The sequence below is a fragment of the Cinclus cinclus genome, chromosome Z (genome assembly GCF_963662255.1).
Source record: "Cinclus cinclus chromosome Z, bCinCin1.1, whole genome shotgun sequence".
Taxonomy (NCBI): domain Eukaryota; kingdom Metazoa; phylum Chordata; class Aves; order Passeriformes; family Cinclidae; genus Cinclus; species Cinclus cinclus.
This window is the reverse complement of record NC_085084.1, coordinates 38351275-38375449: the sequence shown is the minus strand read 5'-3', so window position 1 is coordinate 38375449 and position 24175 is coordinate 38351275. Positions and strand designations below refer to the sequence as shown.

At 52.8% G+C, this 24175-nt stretch overlaps 2 protein-coding genes across 2 annotated transcripts; both read right to left on the bottom strand.

Annotated features, from left to right (window-relative positions):
* Window positions 1-199: 199 nt before the first annotated feature.
* On the bottom strand, window positions 200-9680 carry LOC134056963 (serine/threonine-protein kinase PAK 3-like). The gene is made up of 11 exons (XM_062513925.1): window positions 9605-9680; window positions 8609-8702; window positions 7180-7259; window positions 6058-6121; window positions 4742-4790; window positions 3430-3542; window positions 2786-2903; window positions 2049-2148; window positions 1406-1602; window positions 678-815; window positions 200-289 (listed from the first exon to the last, which is right to left on the bottom strand). Exons 1-11 carry the CDS (start codon window positions 9678-9680, stop codon window positions 200-202), a joined length of 1119 nt encoding a protein of 372 aa, XP_062369909.1.
* Window positions 9681-14674: 4994 nt separating this feature from the next.
* LOC134056962 (serine/threonine-protein kinase PAK 3-like) lies at window positions 14675-24147 on the bottom strand. The gene is made up of 11 exons (XM_062513924.1): window positions 24072-24147; window positions 23076-23169; window positions 21641-21720; window positions 20519-20582; window positions 19213-19261; window positions 17905-18017; window positions 17261-17378; window positions 16524-16623; window positions 15881-16077; window positions 15153-15290; window positions 14675-14764 (listed from the first exon to the last, which is right to left on the bottom strand). The coding sequence occupies exons 1-11, from the start codon at window positions 24145-24147 to the stop codon at window positions 14675-14677; spliced, it is 1119 nt and encodes a 372-aa protein (XP_062369908.1).
* Window positions 24148-24175: the final 28 nt, after the last annotated feature.

Below are 24175 nucleotides of genomic sequence, written 5' to 3'. Positions count from 1 at the left end.
ATGCTTTAGAAACACCTGACCATTCAGACTCAAATTTTCAGCTTATTCACAGAAGAAAGGGAAGCTTCCAACACAGTGATGGTTTTACAGTATTTATTTTGACTATCAGCCTAAACTATCTACAAACTACAAACTACAAGCTACTCCTTCCAACCTACAAACTCAAAAGAACAACAAACAACAACAGCCTCTTGCACGGCTAGAATCTTCTGTCAGCCATAAACTGCTGCGCTGCCATGATCAGAGGCGTCAGGCTGGAGGTCGGCTTGGCTGAAGTTACAAACGGATGCTGCCCAAAGAGAAAAAGAACAAATGAACTTCTGCTTTCCTCACAGGCTGAAGCAGCCTTTCTCTGGCTACCAGAGACACAGAGAAACGAGGGCAGTCTGTGCACCTCTGTCTTCCTTTCCAGGACTTTCCTGCCACAGGCAAACATGGCTTCCAATTCCACAAATGCATGAAGCCAGAGGTCTGCATCTTAAGGAGATTTAGTCTAATTGTCATTGCAAGGCTCCTTCCAAGCCATGGCAGGCCGGGATTCTCCTTGTTTTTCCTTTGGAAAGCCCCCAGAATGGAGATTCTTAGGAGCGGGGCCCACCTGACGCCTTGGACTTGAGCAGAGGAGGAGCCCCTGGCAGTGGGTAGCTGGCACAGCCTGTAGCTGCTCTGCCTTTTACCTGCAGAAGTTCCTGGGCAGACCAGCGCCTGTCCTCGTCTGTCTCCAGGCAGCAGTGCAGAAAGTCTCGCAACCAAGCCGACTGCTGCCTGGGCTTCTGCAGCTTCGGGGTGCCCCCGGTGCTGATCAGCTGTCGAGCCTAGAGAAGAAGGCAACGCCACACTCCACCTGTCTCCTTCGCACCCAAAACTGCTCACCCACACCCCGCTGGCCAAGCTGCACTCTCACAAGTGGCCCTTTCTTCCCCGCCAGAGGCTGCGACATGCCTTTCCCACCCCAACCAACTGAACCCAAAGCCAGAGGCAACCACAGCCAGGCCAATGTGCAAAGGCTCCTGCCTTCAGCCCTGATTTCATGGGCTGATTGGGAATCAGGAGCAAATCCATCAGCAAAAGCACACTCGGCTTCTCCGAGGACTGACACCAGCTCTACCGCCAATTTGGAAGAGGGACTTTGGTCTAACTCTACTCTTCCCAAGGATTCTTCCGTAACATGCAGCTTGGCGCTGCTCACTGCTCCCTTAGGCAAAGCTGCCACCAAGCCAATGGCATCAGCGTACTTTGGGCCGTTCCTAATTCAAGGGCAAGGGGAATAATACAGGGCAAGAAGCACAAGAGACTATGCAGCCCGGGAGCTATGGTCTTCAGGTGTTACCAAGCTTGGCAGGCAGAAGAACGGGGGCAGATTTTCTTAGAGGGACAGGAGCATCTGAGAGAAGTTGCAGCGCACCGTGCAGGAGGTTTCCATCAGGTAAGGAGGAGCTCCTTCCACCATCTCCATCCCCACGATGCCAAAGGACCAGATGTCCACTTTGGGGCCGTAGGGCTTCGTGGTGAAAATTTCAGGCGCCATCCAGTAAGTAGTCCCGACAGCCGATCTGCGTTTGCTCTGCTCAGCCGTGAGCTGAGCAGCGAGGCCAAAATCAGCTGAGGAGAAAAAACACACTCGGATCAAGCCAGCGTGAAGTAGGAAAGCAAAGAGAAGAAGTCCCCACTCTCCCAGTGCCCAAGAAGGCAGTGTGGAATCCAAAGGGAATGCAAACGGGAATGGCATGCTGGCATTCCTAACAGCTGCAGCTGAGGAAATAGCAGATGGGCCACTTAGCAAAAGCCCCCCGTTTCACACAGTGGCTTTTAGTTCCCTGAAGCTCCAGACTGAAACTGCCTTGCTTGCGTGAGGGCACACACAGCCCAAAGCCCCTCCTGACACCTTCTTCCCAGCCACACCGCCCTGCACCTTGTGGCTGTGCTCTGCGCTTGCAGCAGGGCAGCCTGCACTGCCACAGGCACCACTCTTGGGCAACTGGAAGTCACTCAAATGCACCCCCAGCCCACAGCCCACCACGGCTGGGCCTGCCCTTAACAACACCCACCCAGCTTGACAGATCCATCCAAGCCCAGGAGAATGTTGTGGCTTTTGATGTCTCGGTGGATCACTTGCTTGCAGTGAAGGAAATCCAGGCCTTGCAGGCACTGAGGGAGGAAAAACAAACAGGAGATCTGACTTCGTCCCTCATGCAGTGCAGTGGCACATCTGCAAGACTGACTTGCTGGGGGACGCCGAGCCATGGCAGGCAAGGCTGAGGGGAGGTCAAGAGCTTGCTGCTGTAACATGACGACAGCAGTGCCTTTCTAAGAGAGGGTGTATTCGCTTTGAAAGAGAAAGGACGATGCTTTTTCTGGCCAGTGCCCTGCAAACACAGACTGAAGGAGCACCGCTGCAGTGCCTGTGCTCTCTCCAGCCAGATGACAGCAAATGCCTTTGCAAATGCCCCTTTGGGTGCAAAGCTCTCCTTGGAGGCTGAGCTCTGGCAGAGTCCTGTGAGTGTCTCTTTGTCTTTGCCACTCGGTTGACACTGTGCCACCAGCACGGCTGCTCTTACAGGGAAGGAATGCAGCACACACAGCCAGCAGGCAAGTGTTTGCAGAGGCCAACGCAAACAAACGCACTAGAAGAAGGGCCCGCACCTTGGCAGGCCCTCCAGATGCACTTGCCCCCGCTCTGCCAGTCACAAGAGATAGGCAGAAAGGAAGCTCGGAAGATGAAATCAATCCTCCCCTTCCCACCCATTCCACCCAAGCCATGGCAAGCACCAACGCAATCCCTTACCTCGCGGGACACAGCTGCTATCTCTCCTTCTGCCATTTGGATCTCCCTAATGACATCGTGCAAAGACCCTCCGTCCATGTATTCCATCACGAGCCAGAGTTCCTTGTGCACCAGGTAGCTGAAAGGAGGAAACAACCACCTGCAGGTGAATGCGTGCGCTTGCGTGACCTGATGGACCCTTTTGTCCGTGTCTCTCTCCGAGGAAGACAGGACAAAGGGAATAGGCATTCACAAGGCTCTACAGGGCTTGAACTCTGTGCAGTAGAAAAGACTGCTTGGTATGCACAGCTGTGCAACAGGCCATGGGAAATACCATCTCCAGTGCTTTGTCAGAACTCAAGAACCTTGGGGGAAAAATCAAACACCAAACCCAACAGGACAATGGGCACGGAGGGCAGGAACTTGGAGGCTGCTGACGCAGTAAAATTGGGCCGAGACCTGGTCTTTGAAAGCGCACTTCAAACTAGATATGCCGCAAAAGATAAATGCAGCCCCCATGCAAACTCCTCCAAGATGCTGTGGATCAGCCCAGAAAGTGGAAGGAATTAACAGCTCCACCCTCTGCCAGCAACCAAAGGAGTGCTTGAACCTCTGGCTTGCAGCACGTCAGTGACCCTTCACGGCAGAAGAGCAGAACCACTCACCTGTCTACATAGTTCACCACATTGGCGTTCTTATTGTCCCGCATGACCTGGATTTCATTCACGCACAGTTCGTTGCTCTTCACTTGCAACAGACTGATTTTCTTTATGGCCACCTAAAACGACATGCAAACCATGGATCAAAGAAGTCTATGGCACAGGAACACAGGGCCAACAGGGACACTGTGATTTTGGGATGATACAGCTGCGCTGTGCCAAAATGCCTTGGGACTGGACATCAGAGGAACCGGAAGCTGAGCTTGCAAGAGCCCTTTACACTGCTTCCTTGGTCGCCACTCCCAGGACACACAGCCAGAAACCCTTTGCCTTGCAAACCTGGCAGAAACACAGTCTCAACTCTCCAGCTCAAAGCTCTAACCACCCTCGCTGCACCCACATTCTTCCCCCAGGGCCTCACTTTATCATCCCCATTTTGAATTCACACACCACTTGCAAGCAGGAAACATCTTAGGCCTAGGAAAAATGGAGCAAAACTCCTGGGAAACCTTGGCCATTTCTAGGGGGCTTGATCATTACTCCGGTGGCCACCGGCATTCTTCACTGCACAACAACAGGGCAAACCCTTACAGATATGACAGATAAAATGCTGCCCTACAAACATCCTGACCGTCCCCCCCTACGCCACCCACCCCCCCACCAGAGAAATAAAAACCGACAGATTTTATGGAAAAGTTGCTGTCATGATGAGAACATCATTAAGGACACATCAAAAAAAACCAAGGCTAGCACATCCTCACTTCAGCAATTTTCCATTTGTTCTGTTAAAATGCTTTTTAGCACACCAGTGACATTTGCAATTCCTGACTGATTCTAAAAAGAAATAGCTCATGCCTTGATCCTCTAGCGATACACACCAGGCTCTGAGCAGGGCTTAGGCCCTCGAGAGACTCCTTGCAGACCTCTCTCTCTAAGCACAGTTCCCAAGGGCAGCACTGCACGTGCCTAAGGAACTACCATCAAAATTCCCATGGATTTGCTGACAGCGCGAAAGGAGAAGTCGGGAACCGCGAGCCAAAGCCCCAAAGGGCACCGCCATTCTCTAAGACACCGCCTTGCCACTAAGAACCAGCTAGCGTGTCCTCCTCAGAAAGACAGCCCTTGGCCTCCTTGCATTGCTTGCGGCAGCTCAGAAGGACACAGTCTGTCCCCACTGGGCTTGGCAGGCAGACCCTGCTCTGCACTTCAGTTGCCTTTGCAGCAAAGCTCTAGTGGCGACCCAAAGCTCAGGCACAGCTCACAGCACAGGGGAGGGCACTCGAGAGCTGCACAAGCTGCAGCACCGCTTGACACTTACCTCTTCTCCTGTGGCAGTCTCCACTGCCGTGCACACAGTGCCGAAACCCCTAGAAACAAAACAGCAGCAGAGAAAGGAGAAGTCCTTTAGTCCCTGCAGAAGCCAGACACTGTGGCCCAAGGAGGAAAAAGAGGCCAGGGACAAACAGCAAATGCACCGCGACACATTCTGCTCTGGCTCCTTTCCCCCTTTCTCTTTCTGTATCCGTGCGTGTCTGTGATTTTTCCAGACACACACACACACACACACACACACACACACGGCCGTTGGGCCTGCTCACACTTCTCCTTGCAGTGGATGTGCCACACTCAGGCACCTCCACACAGGCCTTCTGAGAAGCCTGAAGCCATGTCACAGACATCAGAAGAAAACCTCTCAACACACATCCTTTCTGCAGCTGACAAGGAAAGTAGTCTCCAGCCACAGCTGCAGCCACAGGCAGAGCAGGCACAGGTCTCCACTGCTGCACACACAAATGGAGAAGTGCTCAAAGCAGAAGATCCTCAGACAGCTGCCTTCTGGCTCCAGAGCCATGGGCAGCTGCTTCTCTTGGGTGCAGCAGACACAGGAAGCACTCTACTTTTCAGGGGACTTCTTCTACATTTGGCTCCTCCCAGAGGAAATGTTGCAAATCAATCCCACTGACAGTCCGCAGAGCTGGCTTTCAGTAGGGAATAGCTTGGTGCTTTCTTTGCAGGAAAGGCCGCAACCCCACGGGATCCACGAGGGCTCTCCCCTCAGGCACTCGATGCCTTTTCCTCTAGAGTGCATTGGCATTGGACACTGGCCTGAAGCTTTGGCTTTTGCCACCTCAGCTACAAAAGAGAGCTGCTTCTTTTGTGTCTGCTTTTGGCTTCTAGACTAGCTAGGTGGTCATCCTGACCACTGAATCTTGTTTTCAGCAAAACGCTGGAACAAAGCTTCCTGAGAGCTGTTCCCTGACAGCCCGCAGCTGCTACCTTGACCTTGGAGGCAATGAAGTTTTTCCTCCTTTCATTGCCACGGATCCTGTATCCTTTTGGGACACAGAGAAATGATTTGTCCCAAGAAAAGCGGCAAGAGGGGGAAAGACACTTGAGGGACAGGAGATGTGCCAGGTGCTGCTCCTTGCTGCAGAAAGGACCATTCCAGCATCCAGGTGTCTTTGCCATGCCTTCAGACCACAGCTATCAATGCTGACCAAAACTGAGGCATAGCAGCGTCTCAGCGCAGCGTCTGCACAGCTTTGCAGCTTGCCTGACATCACTCCGGCGACAGGTGACAGCAGCAAAGTACACAGCCCCTCCCTTTGAAGAAGCACCTGTGGCTGCACTCACCCTTTGCCAATAATTTCCAGTTCTGTATATTTAGCCTCCGGATCTCCTTCGCTCACCAGCATCCCTGTAAAAACCCAAAGGAAAGATGCTCACTTCAAAACTGAGATGCCAGCCTGCAGCAGATCACCAAGGCAGCCCCACTCTCTGGCCCACTGGGCCCTTTCAACTCCCTCACTGGACAAACAACAACACCATTGCCGCACCAGCACCACCAGCAGCACCACCAAAACAACAGCAGCAGGACAAGCAGCTCTGCAGCACATACGGTCTGCACTAAACTAGAAGCCTAAACTAAAATCTAAGCACGTGGAGAAACAGTCCAAGGACACAGAGATCAGAAGGCCACGACCAAGACAAGTGAGTGTGGTCTATAAAACCCAAACCTTTCTGTTCTTGGCCATGAACACTCTGTGCCATTCAACAAAAGCTTGCATCCTTGCAAGCAGCAAAGGCACCTTGGCTTCTGCAATCAATTTGTATCAACAGCTGCCCGCTCCAGAAGCGGAAGAATAGTGCCCAGTGCTTCCAGCAGAGGCATGATCTCCGCCTTGAAGCAGCACTTTACCTGAACAATGCCTTTCTGGCTTGCAAGAGCAGCAGCAGCAGCTGACGTTGCAACCTATTGCCATGGGCCTTAACAATGAGGTTCCTCAGCCTTCAGGAGAGGCTATGATCTGAAGATGACCTTGGCTGTGCCCCACAGGAGCTGGGCCCCACAGGAGCTCCCTGAAGTCGCCTCATTCACAAGGTCCCGGCCTCCTGCTCAGCCACAAACCATCTCTCTTTTGCCTTTTGTACTGAGGCAAGCTCAGGCAAAGCCAAAGCACGCCAGGCTGCCCTCAGAGGCAGCAGCAAGAGCCCGCTGTTCCTTCAGCACCTCCAAGCACAACAACAGCTCCTGTGTGGAGGCCGCAGCAGCCGACACTCAGCCCAGCAGGAACTGCAGGTGGGACAGCTCACGCTGACACACGATCACACAGGGCACTGCTCCAGTACACAGGCATCACAAAGGACATACTCAGCAGGGCCAGGCACTCGTCCTCTGTCCTCTCTCTAAGCAGCTGCTCCATGCTGCCCGAGGAACTACTTGTGCTCCAGGTGCACGAGCTGCTCGCGCTTGACTTTCCAGCTTGGGGACAGGAGGCTTCTTCAGAGCCGGCAGCTGCAGCTCGTGCCGGCGCCAGGCCAGAGGAAGTGGAGCTCTGGGACAAGAAACAAATTTGGGTCAGAAACACGCCTGCCACAGATGCCCCTCCAATCCCATTTCAAATGCAAGCCCCTTGGAAGATGCTGCTGGCCACACCCTGGGCTCTTCACCTCTCGGCTTTTGCTGCCCCCTTCTCTCACACAAGGCGCAAATTCCAAAGGCTGCTTTTACCCCATGCACAACATGACCCCAAAGACACCGCTGACCAAAGCAGGCGCTTACTGATGTTGGCTGCTCAGGCCGTGGGCTGACAGCAGGGACAGGTTCATTAGCACCTTCCTCCTCTTCAGCCTCTTCCTTGACTCCAAGTTCAGCAAGAGCAGGGGCTGGTGCTGCCCTTGGGCTCTGGGCACAGACAGCAGCGGGAGGGACAGGAAAGAACCTGTCATTCAGAACCTGACAGATATTCAGCTACAGGCCCCTGCTGCAGCTTAGCTGCTCCTTGAGCTCCCCACAGCTGCTGATGAGCAGGGCCAGGTCCCTCCAGGGGACAGTGGCTCCTCCATATCCTGCAAGGCTGTCAAGTGCATCTTTGCACGGCTCTCCTCACCAGAGATAGGGAGCCTGCACAGCCACTGGCCACCAAGGGCCTCACTTGTACCCCAGCAGCATCCAAAGACACCCTAATGCTACCTCTTGTCTCTTGCTAAGAGGAATTCACAGCCCCTATCAGAGTGGTGGGGAACGGATGCCTAAATGTCCAAGTTCCACACCCCTTTCCCAGGGGTGAAACACTCTGCAAGTGCCAGAAAGATTCCAGCCTGACTCAGCATCTTCAACTACGCAGGGGAGGTGCTGTCTGATCAAAAACTTCCAGCTCTCCTTTGCTCCAGCCACAGGGCCACTCCCAGCTGCCACTTACTGATGCTGGATGCTCAGGCCCCACAGTAGCAGCAGCTGCAGCTTGGTGGGCATCTTCCTCCCCTTTGGCCTCTTCTTCAGGAAGATGCGCAGCCGCAGGAGGCTCTGAGGTTGCTTTTGGGCTCTGCAGACAGACAGCAACGGGAGGGACAGGCAACCTTCTTGATATTCAGCTCTAGAACCCAGATGCACTAAGGAGGAATCATCTGGATTCTAAGTTGCTCAGCCTCCAGCTAATTGGACCAATCAGAGCAGACTGCGCTCTCTTGCACAGGAGAAATTCCATAATGCATTCAAGCAACGAGCAACCCCACTTTCCACTGCTTAAAAGCTCTGAAATGGAACTGGGCAAAACAGACACACATCCTCCACACATTGCTGCTGCTGCTGCTGCTGCTGCTGCTGCTGCTGCTGCAGAGAGCCCGCACTGTACTTTCATTCATCCAAGCAGGCTGGCACTGGACTGCAGCAGGCCCAGCTCACAGCTTGCTCCACAGCTGTCCAATGCTACCAACGCCAAAGGCTCCTTTCCCACTCACCCAAGGGCTGGATTCTCTCCAGGCACGGGCGATGTGACCTGCAACACACAAAGGAAAAAGAACCCCATGCTGTGAGAAAACTGCCCGCTCTGGGAAAACCCACCAAAAAGTCAACCCAAAGCCAGAGCATACTGCTTTCACTCCATGCCTCCAGCAGCAAGCCTCGTGTCACACAGCAAGCAAGACAACAGCACAAAGGATTGCCTCGTGTCTGTCTTTTGTCCTCTTTGGCCACTCAAGCCCCAGAAACCTGAGGCCCATGAAGTCCAAGTTCTGAAACAGTCATTGTTTCTGCCCTGCCCCACCCAGCAGGAGCTACAGCTCATCTCCTTCCTGTATTTCAGTTTTCTGAAGAGATGCAAGCGTCAGTTGCCACGAGCTTGCTGAAAACTTTTGCCCCGAAACGCTTCAGCCCAAGCCCTTTAGCCATGGTGGCAGTTCTAATGTGACGCCGCACAGCAACACCTCCTGTGCCCAGCAGCATACCGGAACTTGTCTGAAATGTCTATTTCAAGGGCCTTTCCCAAGCTGATTCTGTGATTTCCTCACAGAGGGAAGGGCTCTTTCAGCACACAGGAACTGTCAAGTCCCACACACATGTGCTGGGATGGGGGAATGCAGACAAGAAGAGGCTTCTCCTCAGTCCTGGAGAGCAGCGCAGTTTTTCCAAGCGCTCCTTCTAAGCTCTCCCTGTCTTCCTCTCTTAGAAGTTGTCATTCTTGAGCCAGCAAACGCAGGAGATTCCAGACTCCACCGCCACAGGCCATGCCGTGTGGGGAGAAGAAGCCCAGCAGGCTACATTACAAATGCAGCCCACGCCCCGCTGGCTAGAGACACCCCCTTGTCAGCTGCAGCTGCTGACAGCAGCTTTACCCAACAAAAGGCCTCTTCATGGCCTTTGGCCTTCCATCTGCTGCACCGAATAGAAGCGCCTACTTACGTGCCAGGTGGGTGAAAAAGTAGCCAGAATAAGCCACGGTAAAAGCCGTGCAAACTGCAGCATACACTCTCTCCATGGCGGGAGCTATGCTGCTCAAGTCAGCTCCAGACAGCACTTGTGGGGACAAACAAAAATCCTGCGAGAGCTCTCAGGGTGCAGCTGGCTGTCAGAGACCTCGTCGATCAGCAGGTTGCACCTGCAGGGAGCATGCCAAAGAGCTGCTCTGCCCACTGAGGCCTCCCGTGCCTGGGCACAGCAACTTTGCCTTGACAGCGCTGGGATGCGGCCGCTGACATCACAATAGCAGCTGCTCTAGGCTGCCTTGTGAAGTCACGCAGAGAAGCACACCTTCTCACTTCAGCTAAGGCCAAAAGGCACCTGCAAAGTTCTCCTCTGCTACAAAGCAACACAAAAAGGCGGCCTAGTTCCTAAGCTGTTGCTCAAGGCATCTGGGAGTAACACCAAGAACACAGGAAGCCCTTGTAGCCCACGCTGAGAAGCTGAACACGGAGAAGGGACCATGATGATGTGAGGAGAAACCAAAAAAGAGAACAGCACCTTTGGCCACTCATTGTCCTGTGTTAAATCATGAGGCTTGATGCAGGTGGGGCTCTAAAAGGCAGCATCAATGGAAATCCCCCCTTCAATGCCAGCTGTGGGACAAAACCTCAGGAAGGCCTTTCAGAGCCCTTCTTCCTCACTTGTTTGCTGCAGAACAAGGTGGGACACAGGCCTAAAAAGGTACATTGATGAAAACATGGAAAGCTAAGCAACACATCCACTAAAATCACATCATCCTCCTGCTGCACTGCTGTGGCATTTCCAAGGAGACTCGCCCATCTGAGGTGCACCTGAGGGAGCTTCCCTGAGAAAACGTGTGCCTCAGAGGGAGCTGCCTGCTGCAGATGGGAAGGAAGGAAGAAAGGAAGGAAAAGAAAGAAAGAAAGAAAGAAAGAAAGGAAGGAAAAGAAAGAAAGAAAGAAAGAAAGAAAGAAAGAAAGAAAGAAAGAAAGAAAGAAAGAAAGAAAGAAAGAAAGAAAGAAAGAAAGAAAGAAAGAAAGAGAGAAAGAAAGAAAGAAAGAAAGAAAAGAAAGAAAGAAAAGAAAGAAACAAAAGAAAGAAAGAAAGAAAAGAAAGAAAGAGAGAAAGAAAGAAATAGAGAAAGAAAGAAAGAGAAAGAAAGAAAGAAAGAGAATAGAAGGTACCAGCATCATCGCTGTGGGCCGAGTCCCAAAGTGCTGGAAGGAGTAAAGCATTGCGCCCAAGTGGGCTGGTCCCAGAAAAACTGAAGTTTTGAGGCAGAGACCAAATAGATCACGTGCTGGAGCAGCTACGGGAAGGCAGGCTGAGGAAAACAGAAAAACCACCGCCATTCCAAAACGTGGATGCTTCTTTCTCCCTCCTCCTCTTGCATTCCAACCTCTTTTGCTGTATTTGCCATGTTGTGGTATAAGCCCAGGCAGCAAGCAAGTGCCACACACAGCCATTCTCACTCGATGCCCGGTCACCAGCAGGCTGGCCTGTGCAGAGAATTGGAAGGGTAGAAGCTGGAAAATTGCCAGGTGCAGAAAACAATTGAGCTGCATAGGGAATGCAGAAGCCTCATGCATAGGCCAAGAAACCCCTTTGAACTCATTCCCCATTTCCCAAGGGGAGGCAGGTGTTTCACATCTCCAGGACATCAGGGTCCCCTCAAGCCTCACAGTGACTTGAGAAGACAAATGCCATCACTCCAAACATCCTTCCTCCTGCTGGTACCCAGCTTGAAATACTGAGCAGCATGTGGGATGGTCAGGAATATCTCTTTGGCCACTTTGGGTCCCCTGCCCTGGCTGTGTCTCCTGCCAGCCTCGTGTGCAGCATGACCCCAGGGAGCTCTGTCTGGGCAGCTCCTTCCCTAGGGCGGGGTGCCCAGCTGACACAGCCCTTGGCTCACACAGATCCAAACTGCAGAACTTTTCATCCCTCATCTTGGCCTCAGTTCCCGTAGCAGAACTCGTGTTCCCACCGTATCGGAAAAATAATGTTAGGAGAAATGGGGCAACTGAGAGACTGGATAAAAAGTGCTTTCTTGCCTTATGGCATCAATCTCATAGAAAGGTGAGGCATTAAAGGTGTTACATCCAGTGCCATAGTATCAGAAGCCTTTCCCTTCTTCATTCCGATGCCTTATGTTCGTTTTTTCACTAGTCACATACTTCTGCAAAACTTGTGAGCGTCTTTTCATAGCAATCATTAATTCCTTACTTTCTGCAGCCTTGCCACAATGCATCATTTTTCAACCAATCATACAGCATTTCTAAATTCACATTGCTGCATCTTCATCTTTTCACTAACTTTAGAACAAGTTCTATTGCTACGTTTGAAAACCTTTTGCTACCTTACTTAACGTATTGCCTGGCTTGCATAACACATCTTTCTCCTTGCTTAAAACATATTTCCATTTCAAGTGCAAACCTGTATTCCTCTTTCCTGTCTGCTTCACTTTTTAGCTTGTAATTCTAAAGGCCTTCCCTAAAGTCTCAGGTTAAATAAACATTGTATCCATCTCTACCTCTGAGCCTGGATGCACAAGGCCCGGAGAGCTCTCTGGGCTTTGCATTTCCCACAAGCAAATGAGCAAAGAGCTCATTTCCCATTTCCCAAGGTGTAATGGTTTCGTTTGTTTGTTTGTTTGTTTCCGGGCCAATGTACCAATAATGTAATAGTTTAAGGTTTGCCAATTTTAATATCGTTACCTTTTGTTGTGAACTAGAATTAGGAGTAAAAGTAAAGCAGGCCAAACACTTACAAAGGGAATAAAGAAAAAGACTTTATTAACTACACAAAGAATAAGAATAATAAATTCAGAGCAGATTTTCAGACCAGCTCTTCTTTCCCCCTTTGTTACAGCTTAACAACATGCAGAGACACTTCCGTCAATTTCTTCCGTAAATTATCTTTTCCAGTTCACTTTAGGGAGAGGAGTTTCTTTTTCTTTAGCTATAAGGATCTTTTACTAAGAGAGGAAATTGCCAGTTCTCTTTTGACTCCACTTGCTCAGGATTCACAGCTGCCCGGGATCTGCTGTCAGGAAACTCCTCCCACTTCACAGTCTGTTCACAACTGAGTTGCGGGCCATGGTAAAAAGTCATGGGGTATTACTTGTAAGGATGAGCTACTCCAAGGCAAAAGTTCTCTTTAGCTCACTTCTCTCTCTGTTTATATATTATTCCCAGGAACAGAGATCCCCCTCTTTTCCTCAGGGCAAAGGATTCTTCAAACCCTTTACACCTTGCTCCACCCCCCCACCACCCCAGGTCTCTCTTTTTTCCCATGGTTTAAAGAAAATGTTTGTGAAGCACAGTCCACCCCTATAACTTACAAAAAAGATATTTCAGCCCACCTTCATGGAGTCTCTTCATTCTCCTTCCATTTAGAAACTTAGCTTTGACTTCATTGACTTTGGTGTATCTTTTCTGTTCTTCTTCCTCTCACCCACGGGAAGATGAAAGGCGGTAAGTCTTATCTGAGCATTGGAAAAAAACTTAAAATCTCCCACAGAAGTTGCAGGAGATGGGCCCGGCCATGCGGCAGCTGTGTCAGGAGCTCAGGCCACCCAGGCCACGCTGGAGGGGCAGGACGAAAACTGCAAAGTCCAGCCAGAGGAGAAATGGGTACCAAGGCTCTGGCTCCATGGCTTTCTTCCGGCTCTCACTGCACCCGGCTCCAGCTGCAGGCCGGGGGTTCTCCCTCTGCCTTGCCCAGCACACAAAGCCGTGGGGTTCTCTTCCAAACGGGGCCCAGCTGCCTCCCCCCAGGCCATGAGGGCGGCCGGGCGGGCTCGGCCACCCCAGGGCTGCTCCGAGCCGGGGCAGGGCAGGGCCCCGCCGAGCCACGGCCGCACCGGGAAAAGGCGAGGATCCCAGCAATGGGCCTCTCCTCCTCTTGACCACTGGGGCCCCTGCTTAAAGACGGGGCCCGGCAGCCTCTGGAGCTTGGCCCTGTGCCTGGCCCGGGCCCCATACTAGAAGGGACCGGTGCTAGGCCAATGCCACACCTTAAGAGGCCGAAAATGCAAGAGAGCGTTCCCGGGGCTTACCTGCTTCAAATGTGATGCACGGAGCAAACCGACTTTTCCAATTCTTTTCTCAGGCTGTCAACAACTAAACCAGCCTCCAATTGGTCCCATCAATCCACAGAGGAAGTTCTCATGGGGAAAAACTTGCTAGTGGGCCCACCCGCCAGGGTAAAACCAGCACACACGGGGAGGCAGGTGTTTCACATCTCCAGGACATCAGGGTCCCCTCAAGCCTCACAGTGACTTGAGAAGACAAATGCCATCACTCCAAACATCCTTCCTCCTGCAGGCACCCAGCTTGAAATACTGAGCAGCATGTCGGATGGTCAGGAATATCTCTTTGGCCACTTTGGATCCCCTGCCCTGGCTGTGTCTCCTGCCAGCCTCGTGTGCAGCATGACCCCAGGGAGCTCTGTCTGGGCAGCTCCTTCCCTAGTGCGGGGTGCCCAGCTGACACAGCCCTTGGCTCACACAGATCCAAACTGCAGAACTTTTCATCCCTCATCTTGGCCTCAGTTCCCGTAGCAGAACGCATGTTCCTGCTGGACACTCACCTGCGCCTGAGCCTGTGGAGAAGCCTGGCTGCCTTCCTTTCTGCCCAGGGCAGCACAGACACTCCCAAACTTTCCCAGCAGCTGCCACACAACCACGGCCACAGCGGCGTCCCCAGCAGTGACACCCCTGCTCTGCTCTGTTTTGCCCTCTTCTGCTCCTCTATTCACAGCTAAAAGCCTGTATCTCCACAAGGAGGTTTGTTCTGGAGGAAGACCTCCGCCCACTTCCAAACTGACTCCCAAACCCCATCCCTCTATCTTCCCATGCTTTAGAAACACCTGACCATTCAGACTCAAATTTACAGCTTATTCACAGAAGGAAGGGAAGCTTCCAACACAGTGATGGTTTTACAGTATTTATTTTGACTATCAGCCTCAACTATCTACAAACTACAAACTACTCCTTCCAACCTACAAACTCAGAAGAACAACAAACAGCAACGGCCTCTTGCATGGCTAGAATCTTCTGTCAGCCATAAACTGCTGCGCTGCCATGATCAGAGGCGTCAGGCTGGAGGTCGGCTTGGCTGAAGTTACAAACGGATGCTGCCCAAAGAGAAAAAGAACAAATGAACTTCAGCTTTCCTCACAGGCTGAAGCAGCCTTTCTCTGGCTACCAGAGACACAGAGAAACGAGGGCAGTCTGTGCACCTCTGTCTCCCTGTCCAGGACTTTCCTGCCACAGGCAAACATGGCTTCCAGTTCCACAAATGCATGAAGCCAGAGGTCTGCATCTTAAGGAGATTTAGTCTAATTGTCATTGCAAGGCTCCTTCCAAGCCATGGCAGGCCGGGATTCTCCTTGTTTTTCCTTTGGAAAGCCCCCAGAATGGAGATTCTTAGGAGCGGGGCCCACCTGACGCCTTGGACTTGAGCAGAGGAGGAGCCCCTGGCAGTGGGTAGCTGGCACAGCCTGTAGCTGCTCTGCCTTTTACCTGCAGAAGTTCCTGGGCAGACCAGCGCCTGTCCTCGTCTGTCTCCAGGCAGCAGTGCAGAAAGTCTCGCAACCAAGCCGACTGCTGCCTGGGCTTCTGCAGCTTCGGGGTGCCCCCGGTGCTGATCAGCTGTCGAGCCTAGAGAAGAAGGCAACGCCACACTCCACCTGTCTCCTTCGCACCCAAAACTGCTCACCCACACCCCGCTGGCCAAGCTGCACTCTCACAAGTGGCCCTTTCTTCCCCGCCAGAGGCTGCGACATGCCTTTCCCACCCCAACCAACTGAACCCAAAGCCAGAGGCAACCACAGCCAGGCCAATGTGCAAAGGCTCCTGCCTTCAGCCCTGATTTCATGGGCTGATTGGGAATCAGGAGCAAATCCATCAGCAAAAGCACACTCGGCTTCTCCGAGGACTGACACCAGCTCTACCGCCGCTTTGGAAGAGGGACTTTGGTCTAACTCTACTCATCCCAAGGATTCTTCCGTAACATGCAGCTTGGCGCTGCTCACTGCTCCCTTAGGCAAAGCTGCCACCAAGCAAATGGCATCAGCGTACTTTGGGCCGTTCCGAATTCAAGGGCAAGGGGAATAATACAGGGCAAGAAGCACAAGAGACTATGCAGGCCGGGAGCTATGGTCTTCAGGTGTTACCAAGCTTGGCAGGCAGAAGAACGGGGGCAGATTTTCTTAGAGGGACAGGAGCATCTGAGAGAAGTTGCAGCGCACCGTGCGGGAGGTTTCCATCAGGTAAGGAGGAGCTCCTTCCACCATCTCCATCCCCACGATGCCAAAGGACCAGATGTCCACTTTGGGGCCGTAGGGCTTCCTGGTGAAAATTTCAGGCGCCATCCAGTAAGTAGTCCTGACAGCCGATCTGCGTTTGCTCTGCTCAGCCGTGAGCTGAGCAGCGAGGCCAAAATCAGCTGAGGAGAAAAAACACACTCGGATCAAGCCAGCGTGAAGTAGGAAAGCAAAGAGAAGAAGTCCCCACTCTCCCAGTGCCCAAGAAGGCAGTGTGGAATCCAAAGGGAATGCAAACGGGAATGGCATGCTGGCATTCCTAACAGCTGCAGCTGAGGAAATAGCAGATGGGCCACTTAGCAAAAGCCCCCCGTTTCACACAGTGGCTTTTAGTTCCCTGAAGCTCCAGACTGAAACTGCCTTGCTTGCGTGAGGGCACACACAGCCCAAAGCCCCTCCTGACACCTTCTTCCCAGCCACACCTCCCTGCACCTTGTGGCTGTGCTCTGCGCTTGCAGCAGGGCAGCCTGCACTGCCACAGGCACCACTCTTGGGCAACTGGAAGTCACTCAAATGCACCCCCAGCCCACAGCCCACCACGGCTGGGCCTGCCCTTAACAACACCCACCCAGCTTGACAGATCCATCCAAGCCCAGGAGAATGTTGTGGCTTTTGATGTCTCGGTGGATCACTTGCTTGCAGTGAAGGAAATCCAGGCCTTGCAGGCACTGAGGGAGGAAAAACAAACAGGAGATCTGACTTCGTCCCTCATGCAGTGCAGTGGCACATCTGCAAGACTGACTTGCTGGGGGACGCCGAGCCATGGCAGGCAAGGCTGAGGGGAGGGCAAGAGCTTGCTGCTGCAACATGACGACAGCAGGGCCTTTCTAAGAGAGGGTGTATTCGCTTTGAAAGAGAAAGGGCAATGCTTTTTCTGGCCAGTGCCCTGCAAACACAGACTGAAGGAGCACCGCTGCAGTGCCTGTGCTCTCTCCAGCCAGATGACAGCAAATGCCTTTGCAAATGCCCCTTTGGGTGCAAAGCTCTCCTTGGAGGCTGAGCTCTGGCAGAGTCCTGTGAGTGTCTCTTTGTCTTTGCCACTCGGTTGACACTGTGCCACCAGCACGGCTGCTCTTACAGGGAAGGAATGCAGCACACACAGGCAGCAGGCAAGTGTTTGCAGAGGCCAACGCAAACAAACGCACTAGAAGAAGGGCCCGCACCTTGGCAGGCCCTCCAGATGCACTTGCCCCCGCTCTGCCAGTCACAAGAGATAGGCAGAAAGGAAGCTCGGAAGATGAAATCAATCCTCCCCTTCCCACCCATTCCACCCAAGCCATGGCAAGCACCAACGCAATCCCTTACCTCGCGGGACACAGCTGCTATCTCTCCTTCTGCCATTTGGATCTCCCTAATGACATCGTGCAAAGACCCTCCGTCCATGTATTCCATCACGAGCCAGAGTTCCTCGTGCACCAGGTAGCTGAAAGGAGGAAACAACCACCTGCAGGTGAACGCGTGCGCTTGCGTGACCTGATGGACCCTTTTGTCCGTGTCTCTCTCCGAGGAAGACAGGACGAAGGGAATAGGCATTCACAAGGCTCTACAGGGCTTGAACTCTGTGCAGTAGAAAAGACTGCTTGGTATGCACAGCTGTGCAACAGGCCATGGGAAATACCATCTCCAGTGCTTTGTCAGAACTCAAGAACCCTGGGGGAAAAATCAAACACCAAACCCAACAGGACAATGGGCACGGAGGGCAGGAACTTGGAGGCTGCTGACGCAGTAAAATTGGGCCGAGACCTGCTCTTTGAAAGCGCACTTCAAACTAGATATGCCGCAAAAGATAAATGCAGCCCCCATGCAAACTCCTCCAAGATGCTGTGGATCAGCCCAGAAAGGGGAAGGAATTAACAGCTCCACCCTCTGCCAGCAACCAAAGGAGTGCTTGAACCTCTGGCTTGCAGCACGTCAGTGACCCTTCACGGCAGAAGAGCAGAACCACTCACCTGTCTACATAGTTCACCACATTGGCGTTCTTATTGTCCCGCATGACCTGGATTTCATTCACGCACAGTTCGTTGCTCTTCACTTGCAACAGACTGATTTTCTTTATGGCCACCTAAAACGACATGCAAACCATGGATCAAAGAAGTCGATGGCACAGGAACACAAGGCCAACAGGGACACTGTGATTTTGGGATGATACAGCTGCGCTGTGCCAAAATGCCTTGGGACTGGACATCAGAGGAACCGGAAGCTGAGCTTGCAAGAGCCCTTTACACTGCTTCCTTGGTCGCCACTCCCAGGACACACAGCCAGAAACCCTTTGCCTTGCAAACCTGGCAGAAACACAGTCTCAACTCTCCAGCTCAAAGCTCTAACCACCCTCGCTGCACCCACATTCTTCCCCCAGGGCCTCACTTTATCATCCCCATTTTGAATTCACGCACCACTTGCAAGCAGGAAACAACTTAGGCCTAGGAAAAATGGAGCAAAACTCCTGGGAAACCTTGGCCATTTCTAGGGGGCTTGATCATTACTCCGGTGGCCACCGGCATTCTTCACTGCACAACAACAGGGCAAACCCTTACAGATATGACAGATAAAATGCCGCCCTACAAACATCCTGACCGTCCCCCCCAGCCCACCCCACCCCCCAGAGAAATAAAAGCCGACAGATTTTATGGAAAAATTGTTGTCATGATGAGAACATCATTAAGGACACATCAAAAAAAAACAAGGCTAGCACATCCTCACTTCAGCAATTTTCCATTTGTTCTGCTAAAATGCTTTCTAGCACACCAGTGACATTTGCAATTCCTGACTGATTCTAAAAAGAAATAGCTCATGCCTTGATCCTCTAGCGATACACACCAGGCTCTGAGCAGGGCTTAGGCCCTCGAGAGACTCCTTGCAGACCTCTCTCTCTAAGCACAGTTCCCAAGGGCAGCACTGCACGTGCCTAAGGAACTACCATCAAAATTCCCATGGATTTGCTGACAGCGCGAAAGGAGAAGTCGGGAACCGCGAGCCAAAGCCCCAAAGGGCACCGCCATTCTCTAAGACACCGCCTTGCCACTAAGAACCAGCTAGCGTGTCCTCCTCAGAAAGACAGCCCTTGGCCTCCTTGCATTGCTTGCGGCAGCTCAGAAGGACACAGTCTGTCCCCACTGGGCTTGGCAGGCAGACCCTGCTCTGCACTTCAGTTGCCTTTGCAGCAAAGCTCTACTGGCGACCCAAAGCTCAGGCACAGCTCACAGCACAGGGGAGGGCACTCGAGAGCTGCACAAGCTGCAGCACCGCTTGACGCTTACCTCTTCTCCTGTGGCAGTCTCCACTGCCGTGCACACAGTGCCGAAACCCCTAGAAACAAAACAGCAGCAGAGAAAGGAGAAGTCCTTTAGTCCCTGCAGAAGCCAGACACTGTGGCCCAAGGAGGAAAAAGAGGCCAGGGACAAACAGCAAATGCACCGCGACACATTCTGCTCTGGCTCCTTTCCCCCTTTCTCTTTCTGTGTCCGTGCGTGTCTGTGATTTTTCCAGACACACACACACACACACACACGGCCGTTGGGCCTGCTCACACTTCTCCTTGCAGTGGATGTGCCACACTCAGGCACCTCCACACAGGCCTTCTGAGAAGCCTGAAGCCATGTCACAGACATCAGAAGAAAACCTCTCAACACACATCCTTTCTGCAGCTGACAAGGAAAGTAGTCTCCAGCCACAGCTGCAGCCACAGGCAGAGCAGGCACAGGTCTCCACTGCTGCACACACAAATGGAGAAGTGCTCAAAGCAGAAGATCCTCAGACAGCTGCCTTCTGGCTCCAGAGCCATGGGCAGCTGCTTCTCTTGGGTGCAGCAGACACAGGAAGCACTCTACTTTTCAGGGGACTTCTTCTACATTTGGCTACTCCCAGAGGAAATGTTGCAAATCAATCCCACTGACAGTCAGCAGAGCTGGCTTTCAGTAGGGAATAGCTTGGTGCTTTCTTTGCAGGAAAGGCCGCAACCCCACAGGATCCACGAGGGCTCTCCCCTCAGGCACTCGATGCCTTTTCCTCTAGAGTGCATTGGCATTGGACACTGGCCTGAAGCTTTGGCTTTTTCCACCTCAGCTACAAAAGAGAGCTGCTTCTTTTGTGTCTGCTTTTGGCTTCTAGACTAGCTAGGTGGTCATCCTGACCACTGAACCTTGTTTTCAGCAAAACGCTGGAACAAAGCTTCCTGAGAGCTGTTCCCTGACAGCCCGCAGCTGCTACCTTGACCTTGGAGGCAATGAAGTTTTTCCTCCTTTCATTGCCATGGATCCTGTATCCTTTTGGGACACAGAGAAATGATTTGTCCCAAGAAAAGCGGCAAGAGGGGGAAAGACACTTGAGGGACAGGAGATGTGCCAGGTGCTGCTCCTTGCTGCAGAAAGGACCATTCCAGCATCCAGGTGTCTTTGCCATGCCTTCAGACCACAGCTATCAATGCTGACCAAAACTGAGGCATAGCAGCGTCTCAGCGCAGCGTCTGCACAGCTTTGCAGCTTGCCTGACATCACTCCGGCGACAGGTGACAGCAGCAAAGTACACAGCCCCTCCCTTTGAAGAAGCACCTGTGGCTGCACTCACCCTTTGCCAATAATTTCCAGTTCTGTATATTTAGCCTCCGGATCTCCTTCGCTCACCAGCATCCCTGTAAAAACCCAAAGGAAAGATGCTCACTTCAAAACTGAGATGCCAGCCTGCAGCAGATCACCAAGGCAGCCCCACTCTCTGGCCCACTGGGCCCTTTCAACTCCCTCACTGGACAAACAACAACACCATTGCCGCACCAGCACCACCAGCAGCACCACCAAAACAACAGCAGCAGGACAAGCAGCTCTGCAGCACATACGGTCTGCACTAAACTAGAAGCCTAAACTAAAATCTAAGCACGTGGAGAAACAGTCCAAGGACACAGAGATCAGAAGGCCACGACCAAGACAAGTGAGTGTGGTCTATAAAACCCAAACCTTTCTGTTCTTGGCCATGAACACTCTGTGCCATTCAACAAAAGCTTGCATCCTTGCAAGCAGCAAAGGCACCTTGGCTTCTGCAATCAATTTGTATCAACAGCTGCCCGCTCCAGAAGCGGAAGAATAGTGCCCAGTGCTTCCAGCAGAGGCATGATCTCCGCCTTGAAGCAGCACTTTACCTAAACAATGCCTTTCTGGCTTGCAAGAGCAGCAGCAGCAGCTGACGTTGCAACCTATTGCCATGGGCCTTAACAATGAGGTTCCTCAGCCTTCAGGAGAGGCTATGATCTGAAGATGACCTTGGCTGTGCCCCACAGGAGCTGGGCCCCACAGGAGCTCCCTGAAGTCGCCTCATTCACAAGGTCCCGGCCTCCTGCTCAGCCACAAACCATCTCTCTTTTGCCTTTTGTACTGAGGCAAGCTCAGGCAAAGCCAAAGCACGCCAGGCTGCCCTCAGAGGCAGCAGCAAGAGCCCGCTGTTCCTTCAGCACCTCCAAGCACAACAACAGCTCCTGTGTGGAGGCCGCAGCAGCCGACACTCAGCCCAGCAGGAACTGCAGGTGGGACAGCTCACGCTGACACACGATCACACAGGGCACTGCTCCAGCACACAGGCATCACAAAGGACATACTCAGCAGGGCCAGGCACTCGTCCTCTGTCCTCTCTCTAAGCAGCTGCTCCATGCTGCCCGAGGAACTACTTGTGCTCCAGGTGCACGAGCTGCTCGCGCTTGACTTTCCAGCTTGGGGACAGGAGGCTTCTTCAGAGCCGGCAGCTGCAGCTCGTGCCGGCGCCAGGCCAGAGGAAGTGGAGCTCTGGGACAAGAAACAAATTTGGGTCAGAAACACGCCTGCCACAGATGCCCCTCCAATCCCATTTCAAATGCAAGCCCCTTGGAAGATGCTGCTGGCCACACCCTGGGCTCTTCACCTCTCGGCTTTTGCTGCCCCCTTCTCTCACACAAGGCGCAAATTCCAAAGGCTGCTTTTACCCCATGCACAACATGACCCCAAAGACACCGCTGACCAAAGCAGGCGCTTACTGATGTTGGCTGCTCAGGCCGTGGGCTGACAGCAGGGACAGGTTCATTAGCACCTTCCTCCTCTTCAGCCTCTTCCTTGACTCCAAGTTCAGCAAGAGCAGGGGCTGGTGCTGCCCTTGGGCTCTGGGCACAGACAGCAGCGGGAGGGACAGGAAAGAACCTGTCATTCAGAACCTGACAGATATTCAGCTACAGGCCCCTGCTGCAGCTTAGCTGCTCCTTGAGCTCCCCACAGCTGCTGATGAGCAGGGCCAGGTCCCTCCAGGGGACAGTGGCTCCTCCATATCCTGCAAGGCTGTCAAGTGCATCTTTGCACGGCTCTCCTCACCAGAGATAGGGAGCCTGCACAGCCACTGGCCACCAAGGGCCTCACTTGTACCCCAGCAGCATCCAAAGACACCCTAATGCTACCTCTTGTCTCTTGCTAAGAGGAATTCACAGCCCCTATCAGAGTGGTGGGGAACGGATGCCTAAATGTCCAAGTTCCACACCCCTTTCCCAGGGGTGAAACACTCTGCAAGTGCCAGAAAGATTCCAGCCCTCAGCATCTTCAACTACGCAGGGGAGGTGCTGTCTGATCAAAAACTTCCAGCTCTCCTTTGCTCCAGCCACAGGGCCACTCCCAGCTGCCACTTACTGATGCTGGATGCTCAGGCCCCACAGTAGCAGCAGCTGCAGCTTGGTGGGCATCTTCCTCCCCTTTGGCCTCTTCTTCAGGAAGATGCGCAGCCGCAGGAGGCTCTGAGGTTGCTTTTGGGCTCTGCAGACAGACAGCAATGGGAGGGACAGGCAACCTTCTTGATATTCAGCTCTAGAACCCAGATGCACTAAGGAGGAATCATCTGGATTCTAAGTTGCTCAGCCTCCAGCTAATTGGACCAATCAGAGCAGACTGCGCTCTCTTGCACAGGAGAAATTCCATCATGCATTCAAGCAACGAGCAACCCCACTTTCCACTGCTTAAAAGCTCTGAAATGGAACTGGGCAAAACAGACACACATCCTCCACACATTGCTGCTGCTGCTGCTGCTGCTGCTGCTGCTGCTGCTGCTGCTGCTGCAGAGAGCCCGCACTGTACTTTCATTCATCCAAGCAGGCTGGCACTGGACTGCAGCAGGCCCAGCTCACAGCTTGCTCCACAGCTGTCCAATGCTACCAACGCCAAAGGCTCCTTTCCCACTCACCCAAGGGCTGGATTCTCTCCAGGCACGGGCGATGTGACCTGCAACACACAAAGGAAAAAGAACCCCATGCTGTGAGAAAACTGCCCGCTCTGGGAAAACCCACCAAAAAGTCAACCCAAAGCCAGAGCATATTGCTTTCACTCCATGCCTCCAGCAGCAAGCCTCGTGTCACACAGCAAGCAAGACAACAGCACAAAGGATTGCCTCGTGTCTGTCTTTTGTCCTCTTTGGCCACTCAAGCCCCAGAAACCTGAGGCCCATGAAGTCCAAGTTCTGAAACAGTCATTGTTTCTGCCCTGCCCCACCCAGCAGGAGCTACAGCTCGTCTCCTTCCTGTATTTCAGTTTTCTGAAGAGATGCAAGCGTCAGTTGCCACGAGCTTGCTGAAAACTTTTGCCCCGAAACGCTTCAGCCCAAGCCCTTTAGCCATGGTGGCAGTTCTAATGTGACGCCGCACAGCAACACCTCCTGTGCCCAGCAGCATACCGGAACTTGTCTGAAATGTCTATTTCAAGGGCCTTTCCCAAGCTGATTCTGTGATTTCCTCACAGAGGGAAGGGCTCTTTCAGCACACAGGAACTGTCAAGTCCCACACACATGTGCTGGGATGGGGGAATGCAGACAAGAAGAGGCTTCTCCTCAGTCCTGGAGAGCAGCGCAGTTTTTCCAAGTGCTCCTTCTAAGCTCTCCCTGTCTTACTCTCTTAGAAGTTGTCATTCTTGAGCCAGCAAACGCAGGAGATTCCAGACTCCACTGCCACAGGCCATGCCGTGTGGGGAGAAGAAGCCCAGCAGGCTACATTACAAATGCAGCCCACGCCCCGCTGGCTAGAGACACCCCCTTGTCAGCTGCAGCTGCTGACAGCAGCTTTACCCAACAAAAGGCCTCTTCATGGCCTTTGGCCTTCCATCTGCTGCACCGAATAGAAGCGCCTACTTACGTGCCAGGTGGGTGAAAAAGTAGCCAGAATAAGCCACGGTAAAAGCCGTGCAAACTGCAGCACACACTCTCTCCATGGCGGGAGCTATGCTGCTCAAGTCAGCT